Source organism: Anas acuta, chromosome 1, assembly GCF_963932015.1.
Source record: "Anas acuta chromosome 1, bAnaAcu1.1, whole genome shotgun sequence".
NCBI lineage: Eukaryota > Metazoa > Chordata > Aves > Anseriformes > Anatidae > Anas > Anas acuta.
The window spans coordinates 112930394-112942883 of record NC_088979.1 but is presented as its reverse complement, the minus strand read 5'-3'; the positions used below and the strand labels follow the sequence as shown (position 1 = coordinate 112942883).

General features: G+C 44.4%; 1 protein-coding gene across 3 annotated transcripts in view; it reads left to right on the top strand.

The window, feature by feature from the left end:
• Positions 1-1551: 1551 nt before the first annotated feature.
• Positions 1552-12490, top strand: part of NECTIN3 (nectin cell adhesion molecule 3) — a 62804-nt gene continuing 51865 nt past the window's right edge. Inside the window, exon 1 of one of the 3 annotated variants that reach the window (XM_068693561.1) lies at positions 1552-1873. In XM_068693561.1, the coding sequence (XP_068549662.1) occupies positions 1699-1873 (175 nt within the window). In that variant the 5' untranslated portion in view covers positions 1552-1698. The remainder of the gene's footprint in view (positions 1874-12490) is intronic. The other 2 variants (XM_068693564.1, XM_068693556.1) reach the window with 2 other exon arrangements.

The window sequence follows — 12490 nt, the reverse complement described above, 5'->3', positions numbered from 1 at the left end:
TGATTAGCTGATTTATGGAATGGAAGAGATTTCACAAAACTTTCAGAATCCTCTCAGTTACGTTTGATGGCCCTCCAAAATGGCGACAAATGTAGAACACCCATCGTGGCCAAGTTTGCCCGTAGGAACTCTTTGCCTGAATTTGGTTTAGTTCCACAGCTAAAAAATAATGAAGGCAGCTAATTGGAAAACATTTGGAGTAGCTGAAGACTGGATGAACATTGTGAGCCTCTGATAAGCTTAGCCATGCACGGCTGGGAGAGAGCTGCTCGTGGTGCCCAGCACGGGGGGAAGTCTGTGAGTATTGCCCTGCCGCGTGGAGAACGTGGGCTGGTTGGGAACACCTAACCGGCGGGTATTGCGGCGTGGTATCACCAGGCATGGTATATTGGTGGTATATTTGTGGTATATGGTATATTGGTGGTATATATGTGGTATATTCGTGGTATATGGTATATTGGTGGTGTGTATGTGGTATATTGGTGGTATATGGTACATTGGTGGTATATACATGGTATATATATGGTATGTTGGTGGTATATACGTGGTATATTGGTGGTATATGGTACATTGGTGGTATATTGGTGGTATATATATGGTATGTTGGTGGTGTATACGTGGTATATTCATGGTATATGGTACATTGGTGGTACATACATGGTATATATATGGTATATTGGTGGTGTATACGTGGTATATTGGTGGTATATGGTACATTGGTGGTACATACATGGTATATATATGGTATGTTGGTGGTGTATACGTGGTATATTCATGGTATATGGTACATTGGTGGTACATACATGGTATATATATGGTATGTTGGTGGTGTATACGTGGTATATTGGTGGTATATGGTACATTGGTGGTACATACATGGTATATATATGGTATGTTGGTGGTGTATACGTGGTATATTCATGGTATATGGTACATTGGTGGTACATACATGGTATATATATGGTATATTGGTGGTGTATACGTGGTATATCCATGGTATATGGTACTTTGGTGGCACATACACCCTACATGCATGGTATGTTTGTTGTATATGGTATATTGGTGGCGTATACATGGTATACTCGTGGTATATTGAGTATTTTTCGGTCACTCTTTAAGCACAGCGCACCCCAGGTGGACACACGTGCCTGCGGCCCGCGGGCACCCAGCCCCTGCTGTGGGCCCCTCAGGGAGGGGACGGGATGGGGGGGGGGGGGGGGGCCGCGGCGCCCCCGGCCCGGGCTGGGTGGGGCGGGGCCGGGGGGAGTGGGCGGTGCGGCGCGTACCAACAGACCCCCAATGGGGGGGGGGGGAGAACACCGCGGCAGCCCCCCCAAACTATCTGCACCCGCCGCGTTGCCACGGGGAACCCCCGCCTTGGGTTTGGACTTACCCGCAGCGGGGACAGGGGGCGAGACGACTTGCCCGAGGTGGGGGGGGGGAGGCGCGGGGAGGGAGGGCGGGAGGGGTACGGCGGGGGCGGGGACAGGGGGGCGCGGCGCTCGCCTCCCTCCCTCTCCTCTCTCTCTCTCCCTCCCCCCCCCCCCAGCGGGTGGTGCGGCCCGCTCGGCGGAGGGCGGGGAGTCGGGCGCGGCGCCTCCCTGCTCGCTGCTAAACGCGGCCGGAGCCGGGCGCGGGGCGGTGGCAGCGGGACGGAGCCGGGCACGGAGCGCAGCGCCTGGGAGCCGAGCCCGGAGCATGGCCGGGGCCGGGGCTGGGGCTGCGGCCGCTGCTGCTCCCCCCGCAGCCCGCGGGGAACTTTTCCCCGCGGCCGGTGCCTCCTGGCGGCGGCGGTGGCGGCGCTTGGGCTCGGCGGCGCCCGGCGGGCCGGGGCTGGGGCTGCTGGGGCTGCTGGTGTCCCGCCTGTGCTGCGGTAAGGCCGGCGGGGGCACGGGGAAACTTCGCGGCCAGGGGGGAGAGGAGAGGAGAGAACGGGGTGGGGGGGGGGGGGGCGCGGCGCTCGCTGCCGTTGGGCTGCGGCGGGGACCGTTAGCGCCGTTAGTACCGTTAGGAAGGGGGGGGCCGGGGAAGTTGGGCCGGGGCTGCGGGAGTGTCCCGGGCCTGCCCCGGGGCTTCCCTCGGCCCCTTCCGAGCCCGCTGCGGGCAGCCCCCGTCCTGCCCCGGCTCGGGGCTCCGGGGGCGGTCGGGGAGCGAGCGGCTGGCTGCCGGCTGCGCTCCCGCATGCGATAGTCTCCCCCCTCTGGCAACGATGCGGCGCTCAGGAAGGTGGCAGCGCCTGCCCCAGCCGAGCCGCCTCGGGACGGCCGGCCAGCCCCCGGGCCGGGGGGGGGGGCCCGCGCCCGTGGCGTTTTTTGGGGGTTTTTAGCGGTGTGTCAGCCGCCACGCCGGGTAAGCGGAGCGGGGTCGGTCGCCCGGCGGGGTGCGCTCCGCGGCTCCTTGGCGGAGCGCTGCAGGAAGTGCTGGAGACCTCGTTTCGTCCCCTTGTAAATTGGTCCGGCAGCGAGCTTCCAGCGTGAGGCTGTGGAGCTCTTAGGCAATAGCAAGCGCTTATCGGGCAGAGTTGGGCTTTGTTTGCGGTGACTCCCTCGCTATGAAGGAGGTGCTACAGTTGAAAGCGAAGGTTTGAAGGCTTAGTTTGCATAGGGTTGGCGAACTTGCTGTGGTAGCACGTTTTGCACTCAGGATCAAACAAAGGGTTGAGATTTCTGCTCTTTTAAGGTGAATAAGTTTTGCTTTAAGACTTGACATAACCTTCCGAAGCTGTTTTTACATCTAAATGTGAAGGTAATAGTAACGCGAAGTTCAGAGCATCCATGTGCTGTGTCATGTGGTGGCTTTCTATTTCAGTCCTGATGAGTGTAAATCAGATGTCAGTCTGCCCAGATTGCTTTTGGCATATGTGAACTTGACCGATAACACTTGAGAACATCTGCCAGAAGTTTTGAAGTGTAATCTAAGCAAAGAATGGGGAAATCTTAAAGTACAAATGACTCCTGGACTGAGAGGTCAGGAGCAGGGGAAAAGAGTTTTTGGTCACTATCTTAGTGAACTCTTTTCCTTCCCCTGAAATTTCCCACAGTTGTTTTCCTTTTCTCTGGAACTGTCAAAGATAAGTGTGAAGGGGCGGGGTGAACGCATATATGTACAATGGCTGTAGCTTTTAATATAATGCTGGTGTCATCTCACATAAATTGGTTCTGAATGTGATTAGATGTTGACAGTACCCAAGACTGCTGATTACTTTTCATCACTGTTTCTTTCTGCTGGCTGGTCAGCGCTGATAATGCTGGCAAAAGGGAGAACTGAAAACAGCGCCACCAGAAAATCCTAGCAGAAAACCTTCAATATAAAATCAAACCTTTCTTTACTCAATCATTTTTGACTGACAGCTAGAAATGATGATTTATTTGATCCGTATTTCCTCAAGAGAAATATTACCCCAAAAAAGCTCAAGTGGGATGGAAGAGAAAACGTATGTGAAATCTGAAGTAACAGCAACCCCTGGATTTTCTGAGTCAAGACAGAGCTATGTTAATAAACACTGCCTTTTTTCAGTAAAACGGGGCTACCAAGTTCAGCTTATGTGTACAATTAATTCTACCAGTTACTTCTCTATATAACACCGCTTGACGCAATGAAGTATGTACTAAGCTTATACAATAACAAGTAGTGTGGTTTGGAAGTAGGGGAAATGCATGACATGCATAGCAAATGTTACCCTAAGTCTTGATCCATGAAATACTGTGTGTATTGTCAAGTATTTTTCAGCTATGCTGAGTAGGTGGACCTGTGAGCTACGGAATAAGGAATTGGTCGTAATTTCAGTACACAACTAGTTTTCGTAACGATGTTGTTCTTGGAGCGTAAGCATGAATTCAAGAGAAACCAGGCAGAGTTTTAAGGTGACCAGAAAGAAACAATGTATACTGTGTTTTTCAGTGACTTCGTTGAGGGGAAAAATATATCTTGCAATTTGAGTACTTGGTTATGCTTAGCTTCTTTATAAAACAAGAAAAAAATAAGCATTTGTGGGACATACCCTTTTAATTTTAGAGGGGTAGAAACAGTCTCCTAAAACAGCCAGCAGTACAGAACACCAGGGTGTAGTGGAGCTGGAAGGACAGCTACATGGGTTGGGTCAGAAAGGTGTGAAAACAATACAAATACAAGTATGCAGCATACCATATACAGAAGTGATGTCAATAAAGCTAAGGAAATTACTGTGTAATTATTGACCAGAACAGTCAAGTTGACTGGGAATTTTATTATGACTTTCAGGCTAAGTCATGACAAAAATATGAGGTCAAACAAACAAGGTTACTACGTGGGGCAAGAGGAAGTACAGCCGTGCACTGAAAAGACAATACAAGCCTTTTGTGTAAAGGGAGGAAAAAGGACAGTGATAATGGCTTAGGAATTCCTGTCTGAATATGTGTTTTCAGAAGATGGAGGGGAAAGAAATGCACTTCGAAAAGGCTTTAGGAGACACAATAAGACGATAGTAAGAGGAGGAGGAGGAATAGTGTAGAACGGATTTCAATACTTGGGGAGAGTGAAATACTGGTATGTTATGTAGCTGGTACAGCAGTGCGTGCAGCATCTGTGTGGGGAGACAGAACAACTGCACTGGAAGACACAACAGTAACCTCTGACAGAGGAAGAGTTAAATACGGATCGTTTCATAATCAGCAAAAAATGAAACCAGAGGTTTGTCCAGCTCATACTTCAGTTTAACTCAAAATAATAAATAATCTACAGTTTTGGAACAGTTCTTCGCTCTGTTTCGTTGCGGTAGGTCTGTTGTGTTTAAGATCACTGTTAGCCTGTATTTATTTTACGTGAGCACCACAGTTTAACTACAATGTTAGCATCTACATTTAATAAAATATATTGTATAGGCTTGTTCTTGACTGCTATTTAAATATTATACAAGACTTTTTTTAACATGCAATGTAACATGTAAATAAAAATAACGGCTGAGGTGCTCTAGCTGGTGGAAATAGTTATAAAACTTGCATGGAGAGGGTGAAAGCAGGTGGTAGGTTTTATAATCATCAGTGTTAATTGGCATCCTTATGTTTCATTCATACTAAACTTCATGATTGCTGTAACACTTTAGCTTCTGGTATGCAAGAACACCTGTAGACATACGGAAGTGAAATGTAATGTTACCTTGAGGTGCTGAGATGTGAATACTTTAGGTATTATGAAAAAATTGTGATGACTTGTTACCCACTTAAGCTATGTGAAGATGGAGCTGTTTCTTGATCTAAACAATGTGTTTCTCTTTTTATTGCTGCCTTAAATAACATAATTTTATGTCGTGGAGCGTGAATGTTTCCTCTTGAGCAAAAGAGGACTCAGGCAGGATTTATTTCTGTTAAGACTGCAGTGCCATGTATCTCTTTCAGATATATGATCAGTGTAGATTTTTTTTCCCACCCCCTCTATGTGTCATGGCTCCCAGGATGATACTGGAAAGCAGGACTGCTCTACAGCAGGAGAAGCAAAAGTGTGCTGTCTCTGCAGAGCATCTAAATCAGCTGATTACCTTTTGGATGCTGATAGTCGAAGCTTTCAAAGTATGCAACATCACGGGTGTAAATGCATCTGCTGGGAAAAGGAGCTGGGGATATGCTGTATCAGCCATATGGGGCTGACGAGGAGCATTTCTAGGGTCTTTTGAAAAGCTCAGTTAGGAGCTCTGTGGTCTCAAGTTTGTCTCAGTGCTTTCAAATGAAGTCAGTAGTGGATGAAAGTAGGGCATTATACCCGCTGTACAAACTGGTGCAAATTAATCTTACTGATGGCTGACAGCTTGCTGTCCCATTCTAGACTGCTGTTGCTGTGGAAGTAGCCCTCACCTCTGTCTTGGGACTGAAGGCAACCTTGGGTTTCTCCTATGTGCAGACACAGTTTGCACCACAATCCATGACTACTGACTGACTAGGCAAGTCTTCAGTGAAGTGAGGGAGCTCATGTCAGTTGCGTTGCATGTAGGTGTCATAGTCCTGGTACATTACATCTCAAAGATGAGCTGTGTGGTAACCCATCACTTTTCCTTAACTCCATATCTGTGATGTGATGTCTTGTTTACAGCTTTCAGTGGCCATATTGTGTGGCATCAGGGCTACTTGAATTCTTTCTTCTGATGACCATTAAAATTAGTAGCATACAGATAGTAATTCAGAAGCTCTTGTGATGAGTTTTCTTAAGAAATATCGAAGGATACTTACTGGTTGCATTTTCCTAAATACGCTTGAAAAATAGCTGTAGATGCAATTGCTTAATTACTGTTACTTATGTCATGTGTTTGATTTTTTTTCATGTGTAAGGGGGAAGAGTGATTGGTTTTTTACTTTATTTTTTAGGATTACTTTATCCAAACCTGGTGTTCTCTGGAGGTGCTAATTTGGAGGACAGTGGTATTTAGTACCTCAGAGACCATAACCATTGGAAATGAAATAATACATATTTATTCAAAGTATAATGAATTATTGGATTAGGCATGAAATACATCGATCAAAATTCAGCAATCCGTTTACTGCTTAACAGTCATGCTCTTGACTGTTTCTTAGAAAGCAGAAAGGTTGTATAGGAAAGAGTAGCATTAAGTCTAGGAAGAAATCCCAGGAATAGTTAAAAAGGGGAAGGTGGGAAAACCTGAACATAAGTAAAATGGAGGGGAATAGTTAAAGTAATTAAAGAGCAAAATAAGCAGTGAAAGATAACAATGGTGAAACTGATTGTTTCCAGTCTATAAATAAAGGAGCGATGAAAAAGGTCTTGGTTAAGAGCTTGTCTTGCTCCCCTGGATGTTTGTGGGGGGCAATGCAAGTGTGAAAGAGCTGGTTAAACTGTGGTACAGATGGGTACAAGTAAGACTCCATAGGGGACTCATGGTGAATATTTACCTTGACTTTGGGAAAGCAAGGCCAGGGGTTGCTATATGACTTTGAGTACTGAGTCTTGTGTTAAAGAGCTTCAAGGCATAGCACAATAAATTCCGAGTCATAGTTTGAAATCAAAACTTTCTCATGCTATCAGACAGACAAGCACTTCAAGTTGTTCTCCATCTCATTCCTTTCAGCTAATTAACTTTTAGACTCAGGACAGTTTCAAATATCAACTGATAAATAAGTCTCTGTCAATGAGTTACTAGCAGAACAAAAATATCGGGAAGAATAAAGTACTTCTGAAGAGCCGAAACCTGGGTCTCAGTCTTCTGTCCTTATACCTGTGTCTTCCTGAGTATGGGAAGCTGATATGATCAAGCTGTACATCTGCAAGACAGCAAGAAGGTCACTATGAGTTCAGGTATTGAGAAATAATAAGCTCCTGGACTCGCCTCCTTAATCACTTCTGTGTTCTTCTGTTCAATATTTTTTGTGCCTTTGGAGCCTTCTCAAGTACTACATGGAAGTAAAAGCCATTTAAATACTGCAATACATAAAAATAAATGGCATGGCTTTGCCTCTGCCACATGAAACCCAGTCAAGTGTAGTTTGTCTAGAGCTGAGTGGAGTATTAGAATTACTTGCAGCAGTGGATGGTTCTTGCTGTTCATTTTTGTTCTTCCTATATCAGATTTTCTTGTTTCAGGAGACCATTTTCCTCTTCTCAATGAGTCTGTTAGTAAAAATGACAGTTTTTAAGCTTGTCCTCGGTATCTTCCTGTGGTTAGTTTGAACTGACAGGGTATTTTCCTTGAGTGACTGTTCTATATGTTTAGTGTGCTAGTGGTATCATTGTAATGCAGTAGCAAGCACAGAATTTAATGTTATCTGAGTTGCAGTCTCTGCCCAAGAAAGGTACTGAAAGGCTAGTCAAGCAGGTTTCCATGTCTGAAGTGCATAATAAAAGATTGGAGGTAATGAGCTGAACTAGCTTGATGAGCTCCTTGCTTTCTGACCTGTTGTTTTCCTTAGTCTTCAGTCAGAGGATTACAAACTAGAGTTTGGCTTAAGTTCTTAATCTTGTTCTGTGTGGGCCATCTTTGTCCACTTCTTTCGCTGCTTTAATTGGAATACAATGTTGCATGTGATTAAGCTGGAAAATAATTATTGCTGAGACAAGCATGCTTCTGAACATGCTATTGGATGAATGGCTGCTGGAGGTCGAACTGGGAAAAACCGAGGTTATTTTTCAAAGTAACCAGCTTTGCTTGATTTCTTTGCAGTGTACTTCATCTGGTGGAACGGTATTTGCCTTGATCAAGTATAAGTTAAATGGCATCAAATGCAAGGAACTTGTTCATGATAACAGATGAACTGACTTTGGACTTCTGTTAATCTTTTTCTTTTTTTCAGTTACTTAAATGAGATTTCCTCATATGGCCCTTCAGTTTCTCCTACCTTCCTGTTGGCCTTTGCAACAATAAAAAAACATGCTTTATCAACTCCGCTACAAATGATTACTGGAGGTCAGTGAGGCCAGAAAAGACCTGGGAAGCCTAATTCTGTGTCTGTATGTGCTTCTGATGGTTGATGTTTGTTTGTACTATAAAAACTGACCAAACAGCTCTTCTCCAGCGGTGTCACTTCTGTGCTTTAAACACTTCAGTGCACTTGTGACTTCCTAAGGTAGACTTCCTTGAAACAGGAACAATGTTGTTATGGCTTCATTAAGGTACTGTAGCATTTATCTCTACAGCTAAAGAAAACAAACATGGGAATTGAATGGCTGTAAACATACCATTAATCACTTTTTACAAGGTAGGAGCACATACAGTTGCAGTATGTTGTTGGTAGCTGAGGTAGCATAGAAGAGCCTGCTTCTGGCAGCTAGGAAGTGCTATTTACCAATTGGTTCCAGATATCCTGTACAGGAAGGAGCGTACTAAGTTTAGGTGGCATTCTGCATAGCTGCATTTTGGCGTTTGGTGGTATCAGAGATAGCTCAAGCTTTTGGACATAGCTTGTGTGTCTAAGATTACTTCAGTTCAATGGCTGTAAAGCAGGCTCTTGAATATAGTGAAATGTCTTGATTGAAGCTGACAAGTCAGTGGTTTCGCATAAACATCTAATAGTGTACATTAGCTCCTGACAAATGTGAATGTACTCAGGTGTGGAAGAAATTTTATGTAAGCTTCTTATAAGATCATATAAGAATACTGCTGAGAGTATCTTTTAAAGAGGTGAAACCTGTGGTACTCAATGGAAATATTAACACAAGTCCCCTTGGTTGATGAAGTTTGAGAGCTAGTCTACTGCTGTGTTTCCTGAGACTTGGGAGGCACACTTCAGGTGTGTTAAACTGATGTGATTGCAAATATGTGAGTAATGTAAAGTGAGAAAATACAGTTCTGCTGTCTCCACAATTTGAGGCTGGTGTGAAAAGAGATAGTGAATTGATTTCTGTGAGTTCATAGGATGTGGCTATGGGCAAAGGAACAACAGTATTACCTTAGTATGAGAGTACTAAGGCTTCAATAATCTTTGAACAAGATTGCTGAAAAAGTCCTTGTAGCCAGACTGATGAGATATGATTTAAGTAAGTGGACTTAAGTGAGTAAAAAAAAAAAAAAGCTGTGTGTGCAGCTGGCCTTAGAAGGAGCGTATCAGCTATCCCATGTCCAGCTGGAGGCTTGTTACTGTTATGTTTCCTCAGGGATATGTAATGGGACAGTCTGTCTTCACACCAACCATCCATGCAAATCAGTAAGAAACTTCAATTAAGCTTGTGGATGGTAATGTATTGGGAGGGATAGTGGATATTATGGAGGCTAGGGCTAAGTGAGTCAGAGGTCTGCAGGCGTAAACCTCAAGAAATTCAACCAAGGCAAAACTTAAATCTTTCTGGGGCAGAATGACCCCATGCAGCAGCAGCATGGATGTGGTGTGAACTGGAGAAAAAAAGCTTTACAGGAGAGAAGCTGGAGTCCTTATTGGGTCAGCAGCACACCTTTGGGGGGTGAAGGCATAGCCCCACAGTTCTGGGGAATCCAAATTCCTGGCTACAGGGGCTTAGAGGGTGAGAGAAAACCAAGACTATATCTCCTTAGAGGTCCTCAGAGGAAGGGGAAGAGGAACAGACACAAACTACATGAAGGGAAATTCCAGTAATGTGTTAATGCTCTTTCCTACAAGGCAGATTGAGCACTGAAACATGCTGTAGAGTTTCTGTCCTTGAAGATATTCAGAACTAGATGATGGTATGACCCTGAGCCACGTAATCTGAATTCAAAGTTGGTCCTGCTTTAGGTTGGGGATTGGGTTGTATACCCTACAGAAGTCCCAGTCGAAATAAGCCTTACCTTTTGCCCATGAGTAGGCAGCAACTAGAATAATTAGTAGTTGCTTGCTGTGGAAGAAATGTAGAACTACTTGCGTATTTCAAGCTTAAACAAAAGTGAAGTGTAAGTCGAGTCTGAAACAAGGTTGTCCTATAAAGTGGTTTGACTTATAGATTAAGAATGATTAAAAGCTTAAATGAAAATTGGTTCTCATTGTTAACCCCAACAGTATGTAGTAACTTAGGAAGAATTTCTGCTAGTTCAGTACGTAGCCAGTGAGACCAGTCTCTTACAGCACACAGCTGAGAGTAATGCTGGTAGTGTGACAAATATGGCAAATTGATTTTGGCAGTAAATATAGAAGCAATTATAAAGCTTTCTTGTGATTGGCTATCAGTAACAGACTTATGGTCCTGATGTAGATCACTGACAAAAAAAAGGGTTAACTTGGTGGAATGGTTGGTAATGCTGCCATCCAGTGCAGTGTCAGCAATGCAGGGAGCAGCACACATCCCTGTAACTTTGTAATGTAATAGAAAATTAATTGGATCTTGCAATGGACAGCTGAGCTTTAGTCATTGTATTTCATGACTTGCTGCTGACGAAATGTGGTTACTTCATATTGCATGGTATGGCTGAAGTTGTGAATTACTGACAGATAGCATTCCAGCAGTGCAAGTACAAGGAAATGCAAAGCTTATGCTTAGCCACCTTCCTGGACTTGTGACTTTGTTGATATCTGTAGTGCAAATTACAACATAACTTCTCCTGTAAACCTCAGTTCCCAGAGTAGGTGTTACGTGCCTAATAGCTGAGGAAGGACAAGACCCTGTATAGAAAGGGAAGGACTGGAGGAGTAGCCTCCTGCTTGAGGGAATTGGAGCTTTCCTGGGGAATGAGAGTTTCATCCCTTCACTTGTAAAAACGTTACACACCACTGTTCCTCAGAAGTTTTTTTTTTTTTAGTAGTTCTGTAATCCCTGTGGGAGGTATACTTGTGGAGAGAGGGAATGCTGAATGCTTAAAGCTGTTGCAGTATGCTTATAAGGACAAATTCTTCCTTAAAATCAGTTTCACAAAAAAAAAATAAAATGGTTGGGTGCTTAACTTAAACTCAAAATTCATGTCTGTACAAATTCTTCTGCTAGTTCATGCTAAAGCTTTCTGTAAGGACTGTTCACTCCATCAACACCAAATGCTGCTGGCGGTCTCCAAGCGTTCTGTCTCCATTAGTACTGGCTAGGCCTGTCAGCATAGCGGGAACTTGACTGACCTTCACAGAAATGTCAACTGAAAGGTGTTGTGACAGCTTTTTTCATGTTTAAGGAAGCTTATTAACTTACTGGCTGCTAGCTGGGGTTTGTCCTGATGGAGTTGTAACTGAAACCGTGGTCTTAGCAGTTTTAATCATCAGATGGAAGACATGAAAATTGCTTAGTGGTTTCATTGTGTGTTTGCACTTTGTTCTGTGCATCTTAATAGTCTCCTGTTGTGTGTAAAAGACTTCGTGTCATTGGAAAGAAAAGGGAGGTAATAGTTACCAGAGTTTATGCTGGGTCTTTGAGGCACCCCATCTGCTGACCTGATGTGAAGTCTTTAGAGGTTTCTCCTTTGGATCCAGGTTTTAGTGGAGAGAATAACTTTGATTTAAATGAGTGATCTTTTGGAGATATGCTTGCACCCACCAAGAATGGTAACCCTAAGCATTTTCAAGAGTGACTAAAGAACTCTGCACTTTCATCCTTCACCCTTGCCCCCAGAGACCACAAGCCAGTTGCCTTTCTGAATGAAGGAAAAAGACTTGGGTTAACAGTGAATGTACCTAGCAGGTCAGCACCTGGCTGCATGGCTGGTGCTGCAGATTGGGCTTTGACTCGTCTGACCACTGTTCTCCTTGAGAAACAAGGACTGCTGAGGCAGAGATTAGGTCTATTTGGGAGATTACAGCGGGAGTTTTGTTTTCCAATGGATTTGTTAGCTTCTGAGGAGGACTTCAAGCATGTTGGAATACTCGCACGCTTCTCTGTAAGCCAAAGTGAAAACATGAGGAATAATGAACAAGTGTACAAAGGGGACATAATGGGAGATGCTTTTGACTCCTGTGGACAAGGCAGCACAAATGGGAATCCTATCTGTACTGCCCATGTGCAAGTGCATCCAGCATGGCAAATAAATGGCCTGAATTGCACATTTGTGCTGAGGTAGTATTCTGGTGTCACACAAACCATCCAGGGGATGCTTGGGGTATGTTCAAGTCAATTTGTTGTTGGAGGTGACCATGGACTAACTAAGCAA